The following is a 26396-nucleotide window of genomic DNA, read 5'->3' on the forward strand; positions in this document are numbered from 1 at the left end:
AAGCAACCGCTTGCTATCCAGTGGTTACCCAAGAAGACTGATAAAGAGGGCACGGAAGAGAGCATGGTTTAATCCCCGTGAGGCATTGTTGACACCTAAAGACAAGATGGACAAGCCTCTACAGAGAATGATCTGCGTCACTACTTTTTCTACAAAAAGCAACGCCATTAAGAAAATAATCAACAAGCACTGGAACTTGGTAGCTGATGATATCGACCAGCCGAATCCACCGATGCATTTTTTTAAGAAGGCAATGAGTATTAAAGATCATGTAGTCCATTCCTTCTTAGAGACCATCAAGAAACCAATGATCCATTCCCTCTGGAATCTTCAACCAGTGATGGGACATTTCAAATGTGGACATTGCAAGGCATGTGATACCTGTATCGTTTCAAAAACCTTTGTCTACAAGGAACATACAATTGTTCTGAATGCATTCACCAACTGCAACTCGGCCAATGTGATTTACGGTATCATCTGCCGCTGTGGGCTACTCTACATAGGCCGAACGCAACAGAAGATTAAAGCAAGGATTCTGCAACATCATAGTAGGATCCGTTGCACCGTAGTGGGGGCCCCACTGGTTGAACACTGCAAACTGAAGCAACATAATCCAGATGACCTACAGTGGGTGGTACTTGAAAAAGTCATTCTGGGACCGAGAGGTGGAAATTTACCTGCAATCTTGAACCTGAGGGAATCCAAATGGATGATCCGCTTGGACACAATAGCCAATGGGCTAAACGAACTTGACTGCAGTAATGCACAATTAGCATGTCTATACACCCGAGTCCATTATTGGATTTTATCCTTATTCTACCTTTTCAGTAGGTTGGGAGTAGCCTGCATGAGAACCTATGGGTAGTTGCAACTACTAGAGGGAGGCCATATAGGATTGCTCCTCCCGTATATGTGACCTTATCTGAATCACGAGAAGGTTTTGTTCCCCTTTTGTCTGCTGCTTTATTAATACAGGGATATGATTGTCTTCTTAACAAACGTATTCACCAGTGTAAATTCAACAGTATCTATGATCATTTATAGACACAATGTGGACCAAATGAATCATTGTTAGTATGTATATGAAAACATGGATATGATTGGCTTCTTAACAAACGTATTCACTAGTGTAAATTCAACAGTATCTATGATCATTTATAGACACAATGTGGACCAAATGAATCATTGTTAATATGTATATGAAATACTGTGCACGTACTGCTTACTTTGACACAGATCTCCTTTTGGTATGTAATTTATGTATGCATCAGGGACTGTACGATCGCAGCATTGCTGTTTGGTTCTTTCATCGATTTACACAATGCAGTAGGGACACATATGCTCACATTATATATGACCGTTTGTTCATTGATTATGTTCATTTAATAATGAGTGATATGTGCATTGATGACAAGTAAATAATGGTTTTTCCTTTGATCTGTAATTTCTATATCATTGACCGCACCATTATATCATTGTTGTCCCTTCTCCATATGACTTTAAGGATACGTATGCCTACATTTTACACGGGTCCGTGACTTCGGGAATAGTCTTTTTTCCCTTCCTTTCATGAATAACATACACCGGCATTTAGCGGCGGCACGGTAACGGAGACCACGTGTCTCTCCGCGTCCCCCGCTTAAAGCCTCGGTAAGCTCTGTCATTCTGGTTCAGCTAAGAGCAGGAGAACACACATTGAGGGTGAGTCCGTTTTTTTCAATAATAGCTAGATTTTGTTCATCATGGCCTAATTCTACCAGACACATTGCCGGTCTGATTTCAAACGTTGAGGCCTCGCGCATAGAAACTTAGTAACGACCTCGCTAGTTCTGCAGGCCCTTTTTGCACCTGGACTGTCTCGGGTTGATAACGAACCCGTTTTTTGTTTGTATGTTAATTGGGGACTATATACCGCATACATACATACCTTGCCATTTCAATGATTCATCTTGTGGTGTCATGCACTTATCGAGTGTCATGATTTTATCGAGTAGCGTGTTTTGTCCCTTTGTGGGTTTTTAGAACGGCGCTTTCTTTTTAATAACACACTAAGCCCTACTAGTTCCGAGCTTTTTCCATCTGCTTTTAAACAGTGAGTTATCTACATCCATCGGATGTGAAGCGGCTGCCGTATAGTTCGCGTATACTCCTGTAAGCTTTCCACTGCACCACTTGTAACAGCTATTGTGGAGAGTCAGACAGAGTTTTCCATACGATAGATTTGGCTACTCGGTCCGTAGCATTGATTTTATTTCTCCTCTACTTTGATTCCTAGATTGGTTCTCTCACGGTGATCGAGTGGATGTGACACCCCTCGACTTGCCGCAGCCCATTTTGATTCATCCATGGCTGTACACAGACAGTAATCCAATCGATAAGGGATTGATTTCACCTTGGCTAAGTAAGTTTGACGCCGACGGTTGTTGTATAGTGGGACCTCGAATCTTTATGAGGCCTATACTAATTAGCCCCTCATTTTTCTAGGTGGCCATCACTCTCACCCAAGTACCGCTGGGCGACTTATGACCCCTTTTCTTTGACGTCTTTCTGCGTCTCAGAATCCTGCCAACCCAGGCAGTAACGGTAATTTCTTGAAACTTTAATGTATTTGTGTTTCCTTAGACGTCGGTACATCATGTTTAGAACTGACACACTTTATTTTCCATATTATTCACTATAGGTGCCCTTCCACTTTTTCACCCTTCACCCACGTCCTGAGGAAGACCCCATTTTGTCAGGTCCCGAAGAAAACCTACACGAAACGTCGACATAATCTACCTACCAGTAACATCAACAGTGCATGCTGCGCTGTGATTTTCAGTCTACATGGCAACTTATAGGCATAGTGTATTATATCTCGTGATTAGTCTCATGTACAATATGTGGCATTAAGAGAACATGCCTGTCAATTTGATTGTCAATGAAATTACATTCTGTCCTCTTCACTTGTTCTTCTGATTCCACACCAATTCACAGAATTTTTCTTTCCCACTTTTTCTCTGTTTGGGCACACTTGGTCTATTCCGTGAAGTGTTTTTTGCTGAAATGTTTAAGTTGTATACATGAAATTGGATGTTCAGTGTGATTAAATAACACTTGAACTCTCTCTTTTTTTGCTTTAATTTTTGTTTACTTAATGTTTGTTTTGTATTGTTTATGGTGTGCTGGGACCATTTTTTAATATATTATCCTACACCCAGGTCCCAGTGATTTTGGGTATACCCTTCATTTAACAACTATATTCAAAAAGTAAGCAAGCATTGCAAAGTTTGTAAAACTCCTGAACATATTTATGAAACTTTTACAACCTTGCACACACTTATCTAGAACGTACACAGCCTACCATGCTACCAGTGCACACAAGCACTTCAGTACTCCACCTAAGGGTAGTAAGTGCTATCTAAATATTAAACTATAATACAACTTGCCCTTTCACTTAGAACACCAAGGGCCAGATGTGCGACCATTGTGATTTGCGGCTCGCAAATTGCAAAAAATTGCGAGTCGCAATTTGCATATCGCAAATCACAATAGGGCATATGTATCAAGCCCTTTTCCCGTTCGCAAACAGGCCGATTCTGAGAATCGGCCCGTTTGCGAACGGGAAAAGGCCAAAGGGGCATTGCAAATTAGAGAATCGCAAAATTTGCGATTCTCTATTTTATGATTGCATTTAAGGAATCGCAAATTGCGATTCCTTAAATGCAATGTATGAAGCACAGAAAAAGTGCGATTTAGCCTTAAGGAATCGCAAATTACTACCAACTTCAAGTTGGTGGTAATTTGCGATTTCGTTGAAAAATGCACTTTTTAGCATTTTTCAAAGTGCCATGTGGTGCACATACATGCCCTTAGGACATGTATGTGCATCACATGTGCACACATACATATTTCAGGGGTGCAACAGGGTGTTCTTTTGACACCCTGGCACCCTTGAAATTGCATTCTCATTTTGCGAATCTATAATTGCGAATCGCAAATTGAGAATGTCTTCCCATTCATTCCTATGGGCCTCCTAGCCCATAGGAATGTATGGGAAGGTATTCCTTAATTGCGATTCGCAATTTGCTAATCATAATTAAGGAATGCAGAGGAAGCACAAAATATTTGCGAATTTTTTATTACATCCCATTTTGCGATTCTCAAATAGCGATTCTCTAAAAATCGCTATTTGAGAACCGCAATAACGGTATTTGATACATATGCCCCAATGTACAACAGTGTCTCAGACACTGTTTGCGATTCCCAATGGGGTCGCAAATTGCATGCCTCATGAATATTCATGAGGCACTCGCAATTTGTGACCCCATTGGGAATGGCAGGCCCTCCCAGGTATGGTGGCCTCCTGGGCTCAGCAGACCTCCATGTCTGGGACCGCTTTTAAATTAAACAGTTTTTTTTAACTACAGCTCGTTTTCCTTAAAGGAAAACGGGATGCATTTAAAAAAGAAAAAAATGAAACGTTTTCGTTTCATTTTTTAAGGGCAGGTAGTGGTCCCTGGGTCCACTGCCTGTCCTTAAAAAATATTTTTAGAGCCAGTCACGAAGGGATCCCCTGGGGACCCCTTCCTGTTTGCGAGTGGTTTACCACCCTTCCCAGAAGGGTGGTAAACTGCGACTATGTTGCGACCGCAATTGCAGTCGCAAAACAGTCATAAATGCATTTGGAGTCGCTATAAGGAAGGGAACGCCCCTTCTTAACAGCGAGTCGCAAATCCTATTTCGCGGGTCGCAAATAAATTGCGACTCGCTAAATAGGGTTTGTACATGGAACTGTAGGTTTTTGCATGTGCAAACCCGTTTGCGCATGCAAAAACGGGTCGTACATCTGGCCCCATGAGTCTGTAATTGCGCCACCACATCTAGTAGACATACTAATCCCACAAGTGTAATTAAAAATGGGGGATAACTTGCTGAGTTATTGTTTCCACATGGGTTTCCTCCTTTAAAAGTCCTCAGATAGCACCACCTTCTGACTAGTGCTAACGGGAACAGATTACGTGTGCAGTAAAGTGGTCCGACCTCATAGTAAAACATGTTGAATGTACGAGCGGTCCACTCACCTCACTGGTAGCATCACATCTACGCGATGCCCTTCTCTTGCTGCCAGCAAACACGAGTGACAGTGAGAGCAATGGGTGGCAGGTTTCGTCTGTACGCTTACCTGGTGTTCCCACCGGCCGGACCCCCTTCAGTCCAAGCTGCAGTTCTTCTTTGGTCTCCAGTGTCTTGAAGCGTCTGCTCTCTGAAACAGAGACTCCCGTGAATGAATGGATGAATGAATGAAAAGTCCACACACATAAAGACATCCACCTGTAATACCTGCGAGGTAGTAGAGACATTTTAGATACCATTTCCCTGGAGAGCACACAGAGGTGCAGGACAGTGGAAAGGCTCACAGACACCTGAACAAAGCCCATCGCACATTCATACCTTCATTTCAGAAGTAATTTGAGGACATTTTGTGGATTCTATAGATCATCGAATGACCTACGACTGACAAATAATATTCATTGGGTTCAACCTCATTCCTCCTGATTACAAAGTCACAACTTAAGAAACGTCTCAAAGCACAACAGAACTATTTTGCAGCATTTCTCATTACTTGCTGCTGTGGTTGGCGTGTCACAAGCATCTGTAGCTGCTGGTCCAAACATGTGGAGGGGTGAAATACCTGCCTATTGGGGCCACCAACCGTTTGGAGCCATTTTAATGATTTTCGAGGTCTTGGGCAAAATGTATTTTATGACTCAATGTTCAGAAAACCTTACATTTATTACTTATTTTGAGCCAATTCAAGCCATCATGATGCCAAATAATAATGAATTATACATTAAACTTTAAGAAACAGTGAAAGAATGGAAATAAATTCTAGACCCCTATCACACTCTCATGGGTGTACGAGAATCTCTTATTTTCTTTCTTCATCATAAGCTTCAATCCAAGGCAGGCAGTTGCTTCTCTTTTCTTACATCTAAGGCCTGGAAGTCAAGGTGCATATATTCTTCTGAAGCTCCTTTTATCTTCTGCATCTTCTATTCTCCTGGGTCCCTCTCTTCTAAACCACCTATGCTTTTCTTGATCATTGCTCACTAGAGAGCTCCTTTATGCAAATACAGGTTCCAGAGAGCTCCTTTGTGCAAATACAGGTTCCAGAGAGCTCTTTTGTACAAGTACAGGTTCCAGAGAGCTCCTTTGTGAAAGTACAGATTCCAGTGAGCTCCTTTGTGCAAGCACAGGCTCCAGAGAGCTTCTTAGAGCAAGCACATGTTCCAGAGAGTTCCTTAGTGCAAGTACAGGTTCTAGAAAAATCCGTTGTGTAAGAACAGGTCCCAGAGAGGTCCTTTGTGCAAATACAGGTTCAAGAGAGCTCCTTTGTGCAAGTACAGGCTCCAGAGAGCTCCTTTATGTAAGTACAAGTTCCAGAGAGCTCCTTTGTGCAAGCATAGGCTCCAGAGAGCTTCTTAGTGCAAGCACATGTTCCAGAGAGCTCCTTTGTGCAAGTACAGGCTCCAAAGAGCTCCTTTGTGCAAGTGCAGGTTCCAGAGAGTTCCTTAGTGCAAGTCTAGGTTCCAGAGAGATCATTAGTGCAAGTACAGGTTCAAGAGAGCTCCTTTGTGCAAGTCCAGGTTCCAGAGAACTCCTTTGTGCAAGCAGAGGTTCTAGGGAGCTCCTTTGTGTAAGTACAGGTTCCAGAGAGCTCCTATGTACAAGTACAAGTTCCAGAGAACTCCTTAGCGCAAGTGCAGGTTCCACAGAGCTCCCTTGTGCAAGTACAGGTTCCAGAGAGTTCATTTGCGCAACTACAGGTTCCAGAGCACTCCTTTGTGCAAACACAGGTTCCAGAGAGCTCCTTTGCGTGAATGTGTTCCAGAGAGCTTATTTGTGCAAGCACAGGTTCCAGAGAGCTCCTCTGTACAAGCACATGTTCCAGAGAGCTCCTTTGTGCGAGCACATGTTCCAGAGAGCTCTTTTGTGCAAGTACAGGTTCCAGAGAGCTCTTTTGTACAAGTACAGGATCCAGAGAGTTCATTTGCGCAACTACAGGTTCCAGAGCACTCCTTTGTGCAAACACAGGTTCCAGAGAGCTCCTTTGTGCAAGCACGTGTTCTAGAGAGCTTCTTTGTGCAAGCACAGGTTCCAGAGAGCTCTTCTGTACAAGCACATGTTCCAGAGAGCTCCTTTGTGTGAGCACATGTTCCAGAGAGCTCTTTTGTGCAAGTACAGGTTCCAGAGAGCTCTTTTGTACAAGTACAGGTTCCAGAGAGCTCCTTTGTGAAAGCACAGATTCCAGTGAGCTCCTTTGTGCAAGCACAGGCTCCAGAGAGCTTCTTAGTGCAAGCACATGTTCCAGAGAGCTCCTTAGTGCAAGTACAGGTTCCAGAAAAATCTGTTGTGTAAGAATAGGTCCCAGAGAGGTCCTTTGTGCAAATACAGGTTCAAGAGAGCTCCTTTGTGCAAGTACAGGCTCCAGAGAGCTCCTTTATGTAAGTACAAGTTCCAGAGAGCTCCTTTGTGCAAGCATAGGCTCCAGAGAGCTCCTTTGTGCAAGTACAGGCTCCAAAGAGCTCCTTTGTGCAAGTGCAGGTTCCAGAGAGTTCCTTAGTGCAAGTCTAGGTTCCAGAGAGATCATTAGTGCAAGTACAGGTTCAAGAGAGCTCCTTTGTGCAAGTACAGGTTCCAGAGAACTCCTTTGTGCAAGCAGAGGTTCTAGGGAGCTCCTTTGTGTAAGTACAGGTTACAGAGAGCTCCTTTGTACAAGTACAAGTTCCAGAGAACTCCTTAGCGCAAGTGCAGGTTCCACAGAGCTCCCTTGTGCAAGTACAGGTTCCAGAGCACTCCTTTGTGCAAACACAGGTTCCAGAGAGCTCCTTTGTGCAAGCACGTGTTCTAGAGAGCTTATTTGTGCAAGCACAGGTTCCAGAGAGCTCTTCTGTACAAGCACATGTTCCAGAGAGCTCCTCTGTATAAGCACATGTTCCAAAGAGCTCCTTTGTGCGAGCACATGTTCCAGAGAGCTCATTTGTGCAAGTACAGGTTCCAGAGAGCTCTTTTGTTCAAGTACAGGTTCCAGAAAGCTCCTTTGTGAAAGTACAGATTCCAGTGAGCTCCTTTGTGCAAGCACAGGCTCCAGAGAGCTTCTTAGTGCAAGCACATGTTCCAGAGAGCTCCTTAGTGCAAGTACAGGTTCCAGAGAGCTCCTTTGTGCAAGTAAAGGTTCTAGAGAGCTCCTTTGTGCAACCACAGGTTCCAAGGAGCTCCTTTGTGTAAGTACAGGTTCCAGAGAGCTCCTTTGTGCAAATACTAGTTCCATTGATCTCCTTAGTGCACTGCAGGTTCCAGAGAGTTCCCTTGTGCAAGTACAGGTTCCAGAGAGCTCCTTTGTGCAAGCACAGGTTACCAAGATCTCCGGTTACCAAGATCTCCTTTGTGCAAGCTCAGGTTACCAAGATCTCCTTTGTGCAAGCACATGTTTCAGAGAGCTCCTTTGTGCATCCACTGGTCCCAGAGAGGGCCTTTGTGCAAATACAGGTTCTAGAGAGCTCCTTTATGCAAGTGCAGATTCCGGAGAGCTCCTTTTTGCAAGTGCAGGTTCCAGAGAGCTCTGCTGTGCAAGTTCAGGTTCCAGAGAGCCCCTCTGTACAAGCACATGTTCCAGAGAGCTCCTTTGTGCAAGTTCAGATTCCGGAGAGCTCCTTTTTGCAAGTGCAGGTTCTAGAGAACTCCATTTTGCAAGTACAGGTTCTAGAGAGCTTCTTTGTGCAAGCACATGTTCCAGAGAGCCCCTCTGTACAAGCACATGTTCCAGAGAGCTCTTTTGTGCAAGTTCAGGTTCCAGAGAGCTCCTTTGTGCAAGTTCAGATTCCAGAGAGCTCCGCTGTGCAAGTACAGGTTCCAGAGTGCCTGAAGACCCCAGGACATCAGGCCAAAAACACCAGTGACTTCATTAATGTAGCTAGGAAAGAAGTAGAAGAACTGGAGCCACTCACAGCACTTAAAACACACAGACAGGCACAGTGTGTTTGTAAACAAGCACTAGTTTTGGTGGGAAAAGAGATTTTTACACATTAATAAATGGAGAGACGGGTCCGTGTTGCCTTTAATGACCTCATTGAGAAGAGGGTTTGGAAAGCCACCTGACCTTATGCCAGGGACACAGTACAGACACCATGTATTGGCATGGACAGAGGGAGCAAACACCTCCATGAATGCTATTGGACTGACAAGCCACAGAGAACTCCTGAGAAACACGTGCTTCTGAAGTGCTGGGGGCCTCTTCCTACATGGCCTGGAGTGGACAGTGTAGAAAAAGTAAACCCAGTTCAGAACTGGTAGCTAGTCCACTACTCGATTAGTCACCGCATAAGTATGATGCCTGCATAGTTCAAACGAATTATAGTCAATGCTGGATTTGTGCATAAAGCGGAATCTCGCATAGACAAGCAGCAAAAAGTGTTATGGGGTAATTAACATACGTTGACAGCGATACCATTTTGTTTGACTTTATTGATGAAAATTTTGACTGGTTGTTTATTTCTAACTTTGTTATAATTTATGCTAAGGTCTATTTAGCATGCATCAAAAACTAAATAGACTCTAAGGCCCTCATTACGATGCCGGTCAGACGAGCGTCCCACCGATATCGTAGTGGGAATTGGACTGCGCGACAAGGAGTTGGAGGTCTCACGCTGAATTACGATGCGACCGAAAACACGGCAGCCGGAAACATACCCTTTACTATTGCGGCTTGTGCTGCCGGCCAGAAAAGGGCTGCAGAACAAGTGGCAATGGTAAAGGGTATGTTTACAAACATCCATGCATCCATTCCCAGGCTAACCAGTCGCCAATGGGATGCAGGGCCAGACCAGAGCCTACTCTAGCTCATAATCCAGAAGAGAAACCAACCAAGGTATAGCAAGGGCTGGCAGGCTGCCCAGCTCAGACCCATTGAAACCCAATCCCTAGCCCAATGCACAGGCTTCTTAGAGCAAAACCCCACGAGCGTGTCCAGCCCAGTCTAGCCTAGCCCAGCCCAGCCCAGCCCCGGCCAGCCCAGCACAGCCTAGCCCAGCCCAGCACATCCTAGTCCAGCCCACCCCAGCCCAGCCCCGGCCAGTCCAGCCCAGCATAGCCCAGCCCAGCCCAGCACAGTCTAGTTCAGGGCAGCCCAGCCCCAGCCCGGCCAGCCCAGCACAGCCTAGTGCAGCCCAGCTCAGTCTAGCCTAGCCCAGTCCGATTTAAAATCACGCCTTATCTTTGCCCACGGCATTCTGAGAGAAAAACCCTTTCCAGCCTGAACCCAGCCCAGTCCAGAGTTGTACCCAGAGTCTGATCGAGCCTAGAGACCAGCATAGAACAATTCAGCCCCACCAGCAACCCCTTGCATACATCCATGAGTAGCCCAGAGCCTGTGTTGGAGTCCAGCTCTCGTGTGTGGCAGGGCCTTCCTAGGGGTACATACATGCTACATGGACGTGAGGAATGATTGTGTGCAAGGGAGTTGCCAGAAAAATACCCCCCCCCCACTTTGAACAATATATAGTGCTAAATGTCTGAGCAAAGTGGGCGATCCCAACCCTTCTTACGAAGTGCCATGGGAATTGTACCTCTGTAGGACATTTGGAGAAAATTGTGCAAAATGATGGATACTACAGCATGGTTTTGAAAGACTTTGACCCCAAACTACACATTTACCAATACTGACTTATTTATCCCATTCATTCTTCCATCCTTTCCATCTTCTCTTTTTCCTTTTATGCTTCTTTCTTTCCATCACCTTTCTGTTTTATTGTCTTTCATTCTTTCTTTCGTTCTGCTCATTTTCTCTACTCCATCTGTCCATTGTTTTAGCTTTCTATTCTTCTTATTCCTTTATTCTTTTCTTTCCTCCCTTCGTTACTTGCATTCAACTTTGTCTCCTTTGCCCTCTTACTCCATATGCCTTTAACTTATTTTTTCTTGGTCATTTTAATAATTCTTCTTTTCTTTCTGTCACTGTTAAGTTTCTTGTGTGCATCTTTTGGTTCACACCTCATAGCTGTCTGTGTTATTATAGCTTACTAATGCAGCATTTATTAGTTTCTGATCTGAGATGACTTGCGCAAGAGATGACAGTTAAGAAGGGCCATAAAACAATAAAACAATGTAATATCTCTCTCTCTCTCTCTCTCAATATATATATATATATATATATATATTCACTGAAAAAACCATAGGTTTCACACATGTTATAGTTAGCGGAAATTTTACTGATAAAAAACCAATGAAATTGCCCCGTTATAGTTAGTGCTGGCAACTATAACTCACGCGACCGCAATCCTCTGCTGATGCTAATACTGTATTTAGACACTTATTTGCCCATGTCTTCTTCCATACATTTTTAGCTATACATATATTACAAATATTTTTTTTTATAAAGACACATATGTCATCAGCAGAAGATTGCGGTCGCGTGAGTTATAGTTGCCAGCACTAACTATAACGGGGCAATTTCATTGGTTTTTTATCAGTAAAATTTCCGCTAACTATAACATGTGTGAAACCTATGGTTTTTTCAGTGAATTTGCAAGGTTTTTTAAATGCTAATTCCTAACTATAACGTGTGTGAAACCTATGGTTTTTTCAGTGAATTTGTACGTTTTTTTAAATGCTAAGTTACTTTACGCCATTCGAGGCGTGCGCGCCCACTTAACGCAGTGCGTTCTGTGCACGGTTTTTATCAACTTTAATAAGCCCTGTACATTTGGTGGCCTTCGGCCACCAAAAGCACAGGGGGTGGGGTCAATGTGGATAGTGTTTTTTTTATTTCGATTTTATAATTTCATGTTGCCAAAATATAGTTTTTTTACTGATGTAATAAGCCATGTACATTTGGTGGCCTACGGCCACAAAAAGCACAGGGGGTGGGGTAAGTGTGGATAGTGTTTTTTTTATTTCTATTTTTTACCGTACGCTTACGGTAAGCGTACGCTAAGCGTACTCGGCGAAATTGCCGAAAAAAAAATAAAACCGTTTTTGCTCTTGGGGGATGTTTGGGGACTCCCTCAACATGACTATGTGGGAGGGAGTTGTCAAAACAGCCCCGTAACATGTTTTTGGGCATCATGTTTGATAAATAACACTCAGTGCGAGAGACAAAATGGCAGACGCCGCTTCCTGGTTTCGGCCGATTCGAATGTTTACTAAGATCTAAGAGCCAATCAGAATCGCGCTCGCGCACGCCACCGTACGCGTACGGTAAGCGTACGGTAAGCGTACGGTAAGCGGGCTCAGATATATATATTGATTTAAAGGCTATTTTCTCAGAATCTACTGAACAGATTTACACCAAACCTACAAAAGGCACTTCCTTGACATAGGGACTACCTCTCTGCCAAATTTCTAGTAATTCTGTTCAGCCGTTCGGGCTGTAGCTCTGTCTAAAGGTCCTATGGAAAAATGCATGGGAAAAACGCGTTTTGGGACCCCCCTTTTATCTCAGCCCCCGCTTGACGAATCCCCCCGAGACTTTCAGGGTAGGAGCGGAGCGTAGCGCCCCACCTATTTTGAGAAATTCGCGAGGATTCATCGACCGGCGCCAAAGTTATTCAAAATAGAATGTTGCGGATTTCCTATGGAAAAGGGGTCCTAACTATAACTACCTACTGGCGACCGCCAGTAGGTAATATATATATATATATATATATATATATATATATATATATATATATATATGTATATATATATAAAAACAGGTGTGCCCATGCACTGAAGCGCACTCAGACCAGCGCAGGCGAGGAAAACCTTTATTTAGGTCAAACTGCTTGTGAAACCAGGAGTCAATATGGGGGTGTGGCGCTTGGCTCCACAACGCGTTTCGGGCTCTTCCCTTCTTCTTGGTGGAGCGCCATATTGCAGCTATGCGCCTCTGCATGCCTTAAGTCAAATACGCCCTCCAATGGGCCAATCAGGTAAGTGGACTCACCCAGATGTATTCTGGGAATTGCAGTGCGCATTCATTTAATGCCTCCATATTTTCGCTGCAAAAATTCTCCCTGCTCAGCCCTGAATGGGCCTCACCAGAACACCGCAGTTTGTAATCCATCCATCACGCTGCTTCCAAAGGACTCCGAAAATCCCGAGTCCCTGGCCCCCTTCCATTGGAGGGCGTATTTGACTTAAGGCATGCAGAGGCGCATAGCTGCAATATGGTGCTCCACCAAGAAGAAGGGAAGAGCCCGAAACGCGTCGTGGAGCCAAGCTCCACACTCCTATATTGACTCCTGGTTTCACAAGCAGTTTGACCTAAATAAAGGTTTTCCTCGAACCTGCGCTGGTCTGAGTGCACTTCAGTGCATGGGCACACCTGTTTTTTGATATATATAAATATATATATATATATATATATATATATATATATATATATATATATATATATAGTAGAAAGAATCCCGACACTGTCAGCTCCACTCCTCTCGGGGTCGGTGCGAGTTCCCGGGTTCGGGTCCCGGTAAATACTGATGAAAATTCCACCGCAATTGATCAAAGGAACACTCGCACTCCAAGGTCCGGTATTTCAATAAAGTTTTATTGGCAACGCGTTTCGAGCAGACGCTCTTCTTCACTGGCCACCAAAAGTATAACACTCGTCCTCCATTTAAAACATGAATAAACATAGAAAATGGACCAAGTGTGGCTCGCTATTCGAGCAGTGTAATAGACAGAAGACTTCAAAGCCCTCAAAATGAGGAAGAACGAAATCCTTAAGGTTTACAAACGCAAGTGCGTAAACAAAAGAGTGTAAATGATAACAACAAAGCCAAGTGGCTCTAAACTAGGAGAGATAGCAAATATACTCTTCACAGGCAATTATTTCCATATAAACACTCTAGTAAACACTGGTCATGTGACCATTGAACACATGGTCCCATCAAATAAAAGTCTTTTGTGAGCGAAAAACAAAATCACTGAACAAATGTTTACTATGAGAAAATGAATGTAGCAGGGGAGAACCGGGGGCACTGATCGGACACCATTGTCCTAGGAGTGTAAAATAAGTCACACAACCAAACTAGCTATTCAGAATACATTTCCATAAATTGTTCATCCAATATGTACATAAAGTTCCTCATCTTCATTGAGACCAAAGGGATTCTTCGACTCAAGAAGAATAATGTACTGTGACTCCAGGATTCTCAGTTGTTTTTGACGATCTCCCCCTCTGGGGTTGGCCGGCACCCTGTCAATACCAAAGAATGAAAAGCAGTTAGCATCCTTGCTATGATGTTTCAACCAATGCCTAGCTGTTGAGTAGTTCAAATCAACATTTCTGATAGCCCTTAAGTGCTCCAAAATACGTTTTTTTACAGGAAAGATCGTACTTCCTACATAGAATTTGGAGCATGGGCACCTGATGACATACACACAGAAATCAGAATTACAGTTGATGAACTTCTTAATGGCACCACTCTTCCCTGTGGGTAAGGGATAGGTCTTAACATTTTGCTAGTAGTGCAAGCCTTGCATTTCCCACATTTGAAAAAGCCTTTTTGTTGTTGAATCCATGTCAGCTTTTTACTTGCTCCCAAGTAGCTTCTTACCAGCATGTCCTGTAGGGTTCTCCCCTGCTACATTCATTTTCTCATTTTCTCATAGTAAACAATTGTTCAGTGATTTTGTTTTTCACTCACAAAAGACTTTTATTTGATGGGACCATGTGTTCAAGGTCACATGACCAGTGTTTACTAGAGTGTTTATATGGAAATAATTGCCTGTGAAGAGTATATTTGCTATCTCTCCTAGTTTAGAGCCACTTGGCTTTGTTGTTATCATTTACACTCTTTTGTTTACGCACTTGCGTTTGTAAACCTTAAGGATTTCGTTCTTCCTCATTTTGAGGGCTTTGAAGTCTTCTGTCTATTACACTGCTCGAATAGCGAGCCACACTTGGTCCATTTTCTATGTTTATTCATGTTTTAAATGGAGGACGAGTGTTATACTTTTGGTGGCCAGTGAAGAAGAGCGTCTGCTCGAAACGCGTTGCCAATAAAACTTTATTGAAATACCGGACCTTGGAGTGCGAGTGTTCCTTTGATCAATTGCGGTGGAATTTTCATCAATATATATATATATGTGTATATAAACCAAAATCCAACTTGTCAGAAGCTTTTTGATGCACTAAAACTTCTAAAGCAGGAAACTGACACCAGTTAGTGCTGTTGCTGTTTATTCACATGCAAGAAATGCCGCCATGACGCGTTTCGGGCTCACAAGCCCTTGATCACATGACATGCCATTTGCTTTTTTTCCCATTTTAAAGTGCTAGTGCAGTGGTTAACCATGAAGACAGACTATGTGTCTGTCTTCCAACATATCGATTCACGACATAATGCCAAATGTCACAAGGTTACTTTACACGATGTTGCAATTTATAAACAACTACATACACTATTTGAATACATTGAAATATATAGCGTAATTAATCTATTATTCCAAATAACAAGACATTAGAGACAGATTATGGATATCTGTCTTTGTATTGTTCGCTTTGTGGCTTAATGCCAAAGGCAATAGTTGTTTATATCGCTGTATAAATGTAAACAATTTCACTCTCTGTATAAATACCATAAAAACAGTAAAAAAATACAGCGGTATAAATGTGCTGATATCGTGATCCTATGGCATAAACATGGGGCAGGAAATAAATAGGCAGGCGTACAATTTATGGGTGTTAAAAACATTCTAGCACTCAAAACCTATTGTATGTTATTTGAAATTGCACTTCCTTACTATATCTTACAATAATTTCTTGACCCATGTTAAAAAATTCAGCGATATGTTGGGCTAAATCATATATTATACAGTGCTAAAAATATGTGCAACACCTGAATAGATAAAGTGCAAAAAGTGCTTAAAAATTGATTTGGAATAGACCAATTATAATTCGGTGCTTAAAAGAAACATATTCCTTTTTTAGCAAGAAAAGGAAAAAAAAATGTGATTTAGAATTGGACTTTTAGGGAATCAGCTAGGATGTTTTGGGGATACCACAATTATTGTAACTGGAGTGATGTATATAGGCCATGTGGCTGATGCTAGCTGCCAATTGTCCGTATTGATAAAATCCATTTAAAAGGCAAATAAGACAATATGTTTTGCTTAATTTTTCTAGAGCCAAGTATATAAGTCTTCCGTTGTATTGAGGCCATTCGGATACTTGCTATCAAACTCTAAAATGTATTTGGTCTCCAGTTTCCTCAATTGGGCCTCTCTGTTGCCCCCTCTCCTTAATGGTGGTATAGAATCCACAACATAGTAGTTGAGGTCTTGTACTAGGCTGTTGTGGACTTCCTTTATGTGTCGGGCCACAGGATAGCTTGGATCTGCGTTTGCTATAGCTCTGGTGTGTTGAAGAATTCGCTTGTGGACTTGTAGCTTAGTGCTACCGATGTACTTCAGTCCACAAGCGCATTCCAACACATAAATTGCATACTCTGATTTGCATGTCAAAGATTTGGAGATTGTAGTTGGGGCTGATTTGAATGGGGTTGTAAAGGAGTTTTCATTTAAACCCAATTTACAGGCTTTGCACGAGAAGCATTTTTTAAACCCTCTAGAGCTCATTAGCCAGTTTTTGTTAGTAGAGATTTCCGGACTGCTTTTGACTAAGTAATCACTGGATGATGGAGCCTTTCTATACGTGATGACTGGATTGGCCGACAGGTGTTCGCCAATTATGGGATCTGTGCGCACGATGTGCCAGTTTTTCCTTATAACACGGCTAATAATATCTCTTTGCTTGTTATAGGTCATTATTAGTCTGGGATCGGAAGGCTCTTTTGTATTTTGACCAGAAGTTATGAACGTTTCTATGTTAGGAAGGGGGAAAAGCAATTCATCTCTGCTTAGTTCATTGGTTTTATTCATAGCCGCAGAGATTGTACGTATAGAATAACCCCTTCCTAAGAAACAATTTTTACATTCTTCTTGCGCTTGAATCAAATCCTCATCTCTGCTGCATATCCTGCGTAACTGCAGCATTTCTCCATACGGAATGCTATGTATAGTGTGTTTCGGGTGGAAACTAGAGGCATGTAGAATGGTATTGCCCGCTGTAGGCTTGCGATATAATCTGGTTTCCAATTTGTCATTATGTATAAAAACCTCCACATCTAAGAAGCAAACCAAATAATCACTGATATTGTAAGTGAGCTGCAAATTGATATCATTCTCATTGAGCATGCTAATGAATGATGCTGCACTTTCCCTGTTGCCATGCCAAACCAAGAAAAGGTCGTCTATATATCTAACCCATTTGATTACATGTTTGTTGACTATGTCCTGATACAGGGTATGTACTATTTCCTCCTCCCACCAGGCCATATGGAGGCAAGCGTAACTAGGTGAAAAGCTTGCCCCCATAGCCACACCTCGAGTTTGCTGGTAGATTTGGTTTTGGAAGAGAAAATAGTTGTTGTTTAGGCAAAATTCAGTCAAGGTTAGTAACATTTTATTATGATTGAGAAACTGAATTGGTCGCCTGTCCAAAAAATGTTTAAGAGCTCGTATTCCATCATTATGGTGTATGCTTGTATATAAGCTTGACACGTCTATAGTGATCAATAAAAAATCTTTACACCATTTAAGTTCATGGATTTTTGTTAAAAAATCTGTAGTGTCTTTTATGAATGATGGTAAGGCTCTGACATGTTCCTGCAGAAATGAGTCAATATAAATGGAAATGTTCTCCAACAGACTTTGTTTGGCCGAGATGATGGGTCTGCCTGGAAGTTTATTGATGTCTTTGTGGATCTTTGGGATGAAATATATCACGGGCGTGACAGGATAGTCTTTTTTCAAAAACTTGTATTCATCCATGTTGATTAATCCTGCGCTTTTCCATGCCAAGAGACGTTTAAAAAGCTCATTTTGTGCTGCCACCAATGTTAGTTTGTTACTTAATTTGTAGCATGATCTGTCATTAAGTTGCAGCATGGCCTCTTCTAGATATAGTTTTTTGGGCCAGAGCACAACATTGCCACCTTTATCAGAGTTCCTTATAATAAGGGAATCATCCTTTTGAAGTTTTTTAATTGCAGTGCGCTTTCATTTAATGCCTCCATATTTTCGCTGCAAAAATTCTCCCTGTTCAGCCCTGAATGGGCCTCACCAGAACACCGCAGTTTGTAATCCATCCATCACGCTGCTTCCAAAGGACTCCGAAAATCCCGAGTCCCTGGCCCCCTTCCAGTGGAGGGCGTATTTGACTTAAGGCATGCAGAGGCGCATAGCTGCAATATATATATGGGATTAGTCTAATTCATCTGTGGAAGTGGGGACGTGTGATGTAAAATGTTTTTGGGTTTTCTAATATTCATTTTGTTTAATATTATTATTCCTGAGATAATCATAATAATTTGCATCATTCTGACAGCAAGATTGCTGATAGTACACAATAAACAATAAACTGTTAAATTCCAACTACTGTGTATATCTACTGTTTCTAGGAATCGGATGAGGGTCGTGCATATATATAAAAAAAACCTGCAGCCAGAGTTTATCGGGCAGGATGGTCTGACTCACAACAATCTGAAACTGAATGTGCCTAACTTGTCATAGAGAAGAGTGAGCGACACCGGTCGGTTCTCCTTTTCTCTGAAGGGGGTAGGATATGCTTGCCCCCTTGAGGCCTAACTGGGTGTGCGGTGCCCCTTCTAGGATTACAAGACTGCCCAGCAGCAATTCTGGACTTTGTCTCCCTGTTCCTTAGTTTCCAGAACTGTCAACATTGTGTACTTAGAAACATCTTAAGTACCAATGCTTAAAGTTATACAAATAACCACACTTTTAGTGATAATGTCCTACATGTGTGTATTCTAATAGTTGGTAACATTCCTCTATATGTTGTCAGTGAGTGATGGGGATGGGAGTGGAAGGCTGGAATTAGTCATCGGTCTGTGATGATCAGGACAGGAAACTCTTGTCCCTGCATCAGCAGTCAAGGCTCCAGGTGTCTTGGAAGTGGCTCTTCTGTATCTTACTCAAGGGTAGACTAGATATTAACAACTGGCAAGGGAAACGTGTATAATACTTCATTTTCTAAAGGTCTTACCTTACATGTGCGTGGGAGGCACTTCTACCTGAGCTGTCATTAACTTTGTCTTTGGCATGATCAACTCCACCCCTCCCCCCCCCCAAATTCAAATATTCCTCTATTGGACAGGTTATCCCACAGTACAAATAGACCTATGGCGCTACTGGAAGGGGGCAAAACCGAGCATTGCATTTGGCTCGTGACAAGTAAATGAGGAGCTTTTGGGCTCTGTTAATCATACTGTAACTGTTGCTGGAATTAACCCATGTGGGGAACAGACCGTTGTCTGTGTTGAGGTGCTTACAGCTCTCCATAGCTCAAGCGTTCCTTGGTCCGCACCTCCCCAAGGAGCCTGCTGTCACGTTTGAGTCTCCTCTACACTTAGTGATATGCCAATGGGCTCCATCCTTTGTTATGCCCCGCACCTCTAGGAATTGTTTGATTAATGTTCACACCCCCTACGAAAGTAATATCACATTTGAAGATGAATAGTCACATTCTTGGCTACACGAGGAGCGACGTCTGCGTTTGGGACCGATTTTACTGAAAAACGAATTTTAGCTTTGGTGACATACAGGGATCCCTTGGATTTAAGGTCTGACACTTGGGACTTTGCGAGAAACTGAACCCCACTGTGGGTTGGAAGTATCACCACAAATAAAGGATTCCATACAAGAAGACAATAGCCTTGATAAAGTCGTGGGGCGAATTCCCATGTATGCGACAAAACACGTGTCGGCTGTCTGAACATCCAGAAATAAAAAGAAAAAGAACGAGAACTTACCTACTTGTATTTAATTTGTGCTTAGGTTACACACGTCCACGTTTATTGTAATATAACATACGTGTGCTGAGGATTTCTGTTCTGTAGTGGCCCCGAGACAGGGCCCTGGCACTTATTTTATTTAGAAATTAAACACTGACTGGGGTGCAGAGGCCCCCCTCAGACTAGTGCCGCTGCACCTGCTGTACTATTGATAGGCAAGCCTCTCCTACACAAATCTTATATTCAGAAAAGGCCCAACTAAAGAAAGGAGTCATCGAATTGGGCTACTCAGCTAGGGCCTTGTATTGAAACCTTAAGACTCGAAAGGACAGTCCTCAAATGGGACAGTCTGGTGCAATTTCAGGTCCGGAGACGGTGAGTGCACTACGGTGGTCTGCAAAGGACAGCCTAGTAACTTCTAATTTTCTGGCTACTTCTTTTCAATCTTTTCAACACCTGCTTTTATTTTTGCCAACAATTAACTAGATGCTTTGTTAAAAAACTTAATAACGGTTTGCAAAACCATTCACTTTACCCGAGTAACCACTAGTGCACCACACGACAGCACAAAGTCAGATGTGTCACAAGGCATTATTCAGGCTTGGTTATGTTTTGTATTAGGTCTGAATTGATACCGCTGGTGATCAAACCTAAGAAACAGCTTTCAGGAGTATTACAGAGAGGGGCTTTGGCTCCACCCACATGCTGGTGGACAGGAGTACATGTTTTGATTGGGCAGAAGTTGTGTGCTTCCACAGAATAAATGCTTACTCCCCGAGAGCCATATTCAATAATTTACCAAGATGTGTGAGCCAGAGCTCTTTACCAAGTATAGCTATTGTGTTTCAACAGAGCTTGACCTTTAGGTTACACACATCACTGCAATCGTATATGTCTCCCAGACTGTTACATAATTATGGTGTTTGTTCTTCTGTGGTAGCAGCACAGATGGGAGGAGGACAGTCAGGAGGAATGTGCTGCTTTGTTTTAGGGTACCAGCCGCCGCCTCCTTTTCCTTTCCATCATCAACTTCAAAGAGGCCTCAACGGCACTCCTGAAGAGAATAGAGTATTTTCTTTCTAATTCCAAATGTTAAGTTTAATCAGCAGGAGGGACTGTTTTTTTAAGCTACTTGGCTCCCAAACGTTAATTCGATTTTTTATTTGAATTCACTAATTTGTAAACATTACATTACTAATCTATTTAATTTACTTCACATGTAATATTTTTATGCATTTATTTTATTTACTAATTTAATATACTGTAATTATAAATTACCTTTCGCTGAATCATACGCCTTACTGACCCTTAACACTACCATTCCCTGAACCTTACACCTTAATACTACCCATCCCTGAACCCAAAATGTCTTTACTACCCTTAAGTGAACCCTAAAAATCCTTACTATTGCTTAATGCTACCCTTCCCTGAATCCCACAAAAATCTGTTACCATCCATTAATGCTACCTATTCCTAAACCCTAAAAAAATATTTACCCTTACAGTTACCTTTAACTGAATACAATAAACCTTCACTGAGCCCAGAAACCCCTCACTACACCCGAACGCTACCTTTACCTGAACTGGAAAACTGTACTATCCCATAACGCTACAAATCCCTGAACCCCTCAAAATCCCATATTGCCCTTTTCACTAACCATTCCTGAACCCTAAAAACTCCTTACTACCCTTTTACACACCCTTCCCTAAACACTACAAACTCCTTAACGCTATACTACCCTGAACCCTACAAATTCCTTACTGTCCCTTTATACAACCTGCCCCTGAATCAGCTTAACGCTACCCTTCCTTGAACTCTAAAAATCCCTCACTACTCCTTAACAGTACCCCTCTCTGAGACCTAAAAACCCATACTACCCCTTAGTACTACCCTTAACTAAACCTTAAAAATGCCTTATCAACCCTTAACACTACCTTTATGTAAACCCTAAAAACTTTCTACCCCTTAATGCTACAAATCCCTGAATCTGAAAAAACAATTACTACCCCTTAATGCTACCCTTCCCTGAACACTAAAACCCCTTAATGCTACCCTTTCCTGAACCCTGCGAACCCCTTACTATCCCTCAATGCTACCCATGCTTGAACCCTGAAAACCCTAACTACCCTCACTGCTACCTTGCTTGAACGCTAAAAACCCATTGCAACCTCTCAAAAGTACAGATCTTTGAACACAAATAATCCTTATTACCCCTAAATGCTAACCTTCCATGAACTCTAAAAACCGCATGCTACCCCTCAAAGCTACCCTTACTTAAACCTTAAAAACTTTATTTCCTGTTAAGCCTGAGCCCTAAAAAAAAAACCTTACTACACCTTAACATTACCCTTCTCTGAACCCTACAAACTCTTACTACTCCTTAACACTACACACCCCTGAATGCTAAAAAGTCCCTATTCATCTGGGCCCCACCTGAGATCCCTGTTATTTCTATGGTCACCTCCTCCCTGCAGTTTTCAAAGGCTCCAGTATTAGAAACTCTGGGGAGGAGTTACCAGGTGATATCTGGGGCATGATTATCAGGCCCTTGGTGTTGTTGAACCACACACAAAGGTTTACCTCTTTAAACAGTTATTAGAACATTTTAGGGCATCAATGGAAGCACTTTCAGGCCTACATTCTGCTGTTTATTTACAGTGGAGCTGTCCTGCATTGCTATTTGGGAACAATGAGCAATTTACGGAATGTCAGATGTTTTGCAGTTATACCATAATTCAGCAATACCATTATCACAATCGGTTATCATGGCGTTACTGCACATTCATAGGTAAATGTGCAAGGATTATTTTTGTCTCTTTTTCATAATTATTGGTGTACCTTTAGCACCAGCTTTTTGCTTGTGCTCTGGTACTAATAGGCTCAGAATGCAGTACTTTTCTTTTAAATAAAATATAGCGTTAAATGAACTGAAAACCACTTTTTACTCATTTTACCAATGTTTTTACAGCTTTCCAAACATTCTAAATGACCCCCAAAGCAGTGCAACTGTGAATGACAAAATACATCAGATATTAGTGTATGACTATTATAAATTATTTGTAATAATTACCTATTTAGGTACGGTAAACTTCCCTTTTTAGGTCTATCTTGACAGCACACCTCGATGCATGACATTTTTTGGGGAATTCTTTAAAATATGCATAGAGTGGGCTTTGGCTTGGTTGCACTCAGAGGAGTGTTGCTCTCTCACCTCATGCTATCAGTTGGCGATGTATCATTCCACCTTCCAGGAAGTGCTACCATTAGAATTCACAAGGGATTATTCTAACTCTGAAAAATATACTCAACAGTGCTGTTTGTCATCTACAGTTCTTTTTTCTTTTATACCTCCCACAAAGAAAATAATATTTTTTGCTACTTTACACCAGCATTGGCAAATCCAGTAGGACAGGATTTAATGCCTACAATGCTTGCAAACTGCACTTGTAAACGCCTGTATTACATTTGTTAGTACATTAAAGCCAGACCTATTGGCTTTACCAATGCTTGTTAGTGTAGGCATGTGATCTGGTATACTTCAGTTGTCTCGAGACCATTGGTTCTTGCATTTGACAACAAACTATACACAATGTAATAGTGTTGGATCTTCATAAGTGAGTCAAAGGCGAGCATAATTACAAATAGCTCCAGCAAATCATCTCAACGAAGGAAGTCAACAGGCAGTTCAACTGTCATTCTTCAAACAAATGCCATGATCATTCCATGGATCTTCACCTCAACATTCCAAACCTCTGGTAGCAAAACTACATATAGAATATTGCATGGCTCTTCTTCGGGAAACACACAAAAAGAAAACAACTAACAACAAAAAACAACATCAATAAGAAGACACATAGAAACACCTCCTAAGATATTAGAAACTAGATCACTGTTAACAACTCCAGTTATAGAGTTATCTGTATCTGAAAGGTAGAGATTTTACACGTGGACTTCTATAGACAGGCACCTACACTGAATTGTAACAAGGCAGCTAAGTTTAAGGAATATGAACGAGCCGGCACACCTGAGTTTGAAGCAGTATCCTCTTGATCATGTTTATTATGAAACTCTTGCCGCTCCAATCTTACCCCTCTCTCCACATTCCAAGAATGCCGACAATCCGCTCTTATAGATTTAAAACATCGTCTGATCACCACAACAGATTTGCCAACCTTGTTTCCACCTTTCCTCAAATTAACTTGCTTCTTTATACAGACCTCATCCCCAAACTTGAATGTTCTCATCTTCAGTCTTTTTCTCTCATCAAAATGTCTCTTATGTTTAGATTGATTAACTTTTACATTGGTCCTGACAAAGCTATCGAAATCCTGCCAAGTTTTGAACTATGGCCTCGCTTGACCCCATCTGCAAGCCAAGTAGTTGTTGGTTTGATGTTTCTCAGAAGTTTAAAAGAGTAACCTAAGTGAAAGAATGTGGCTTGGTGGAATAAAACAAGAACATGGTTATTTCTTACAGCATTAGGACAAGAGACTCCCCCATTAGAGGTACTGTCCAAGGACTCTGTTCATGTGCTCAACTAACCTATTTGTCTAGGGATGATACAGAGAATGTATAAGGTGTCATACACCATCAGATTCAAGAAATAATCTCACACTTCCTCACTCACAAACTGTACCCCATTATCAGATACCAGACTCTTGGGGAATTCTTCACATAGAAAGCTGTCCCTTGGAAAATCCACCACAGCCATCAAGTTAGGTTTAGAATTGAAACACAACTCAGGCTTATTGCTGTAATAATCAATTAATACCGGTGTGAACTGGGACTGAGCAGATAAACCAATGAACGTGCCCACCAGATCAATCCCCGCCTTTTCTGACAGCCGTGAAGGTAGTTTCATAGGTTGTAAAGGAGAAGTGGAAATCTTCAACTTCTTCTCACAACTTGGACAAATGACAGACTATTTGACTAATGTGTCAATATCTTTGTCCATTCATGGCCACCCATATGCTGTGCATACTCTGCGTTTGGTGAGAGTACAACCCAAGTAACTCTCATAAGCCTTGAATTCAGATGTAAAGGTAGCATTAGTCTGTCATCACACATGACCAAACCATCCTCCACAGTCTGTTTATCAGATGTTTTAATATACAATTGCATATCTCCACAACCATTTGTTTCTTTTGGACAACCATTTTAGTTTCAACATTTCATCTCTACCATTGCCTCATGCCAATACTGCTGATAAAAAACACACTAATGCCTTGTACATCAATAGCTGTCACAAAACAATTCTGAAGATCATTATCGATATTCTGTTCCAAAGACTCACTTTCCTCCGGAAATCTTAATAAATAATCTGTTCTGGCACTCTTGACCACAGGAATATGGAAATTATATTGGTACAGAAGTAACTTCGTAAGTGACCTACGCATAAGGTCCTTCAACCTCTTACAAAAAAAAAAAAATCAAAGGCTTGTCAACAGTTTGAAGGACAAATCGTGCTACCCATATATAACTATGAAACTTTGAATGGCCCACCAACAAACCAAAAGCTCTTTTTCTAAAACTGAGAATTCTAGCTCTGCATCCTTCAAAACCTGTAATTCAAACCGAATAGTAAATTCATCATCTTTCTTCTGCATCAAAACTTCACCAAGACACACTTTGCCTGCATCCACAGTGATACAGCATGGTACCATGAGATCACTCAAAAACTCTCTGACAACTCTGGTCCCACACGAATGGTGCTCTTTTCCTAAGTAAATTGTGGCACGGTTTAGCATGGGTGGCTTAATACTGAATGAAACAAGCATAAAACTCACACATGCCTGCAAACGTTTTGAATCCACTTTTATCAGAGGGACCAGGAACATTAATATAGCCTTAACAAGAGCAGAGTGTAGTTCAACACCATTTATAGGAATATGCCCTAGATAGTCTCCACAATTCTTCAAGAACTCGCCCTTGTCTTGAAAAATGGACAAAATATGCTCTGGCATACCGTTGTGACAATCTCTATCTGTTGCAGAGATTAATAGATCATCCTGGAAAATAGAGACTCCAATGAAATCTTTGAGCATGTGGGTCATTATATGCCTAAATACTGATGCCACAGAAGCCAACCAAAACGGCATCTTGTAAAATTTGAAACATCCAATGGGCAAAATGAAAGTAGTGTAATGCCTGGACTGAGTGTCAAATACAATTGATGGTAAGTGGAAGTGAGACCTAAACTTAGTGAACCAAGCATCACTATCTAGAGTAGTCAATATCTTTGTCATCTTAGTGAAAGGGCATGTGTCGACCCATGTCTCCTTATTGAAACTGCAGAGATCAATTTGCACCCTCAACTCCCTGCTGCGCTTGTGTGCTACGACCAAAGGCGATAACCAAAGTGATGGCTCAACATAATGCCTCTTTCACATAAACCAGTCAACTCCTTCTTGGGGTTCTAAGAGATACCATAGACAACTTGAGCTTTTCTCTCATTGTCTATTTGATGTCACTCAGAACCTCTTAGTGGAAAACCTGCCTGTAATTCACTATCATCCATCTATATGTTATATATGGCTCTCACTGAGACTACTAACATGA

The 26396-nt window shown here is 41.9% G+C and overlaps 1 protein-coding gene across 1 annotated transcript in view; it reads right to left on the reverse strand.

Annotated features, from left to right (window-relative positions):
* The window catches only part of LOC146797381 (fibroleukin-like), a 104294-nt gene that overhangs the window by 38876 nt on the left and 39022 nt on the right, over positions 1-26396 (reverse strand). The window contains exon 2 of the mRNA XM_085624381.1: positions 5165-5245. Within this exon, the coding sequence (XP_085480507.1) occupies positions 5165-5245 (81 nt within the window). The remainder of the gene's footprint in view (positions 1-5164; positions 5246-26396) is intronic.

The sequence above is a fragment of the Triturus cristatus genome, chromosome 9, assembly GCF_964204655.1.
Source record: "Triturus cristatus chromosome 9, aTriCri1.1, whole genome shotgun sequence".
Lineage (NCBI taxonomy): Eukaryota > Metazoa > Chordata > Amphibia > Caudata > Salamandridae > Triturus > Triturus cristatus.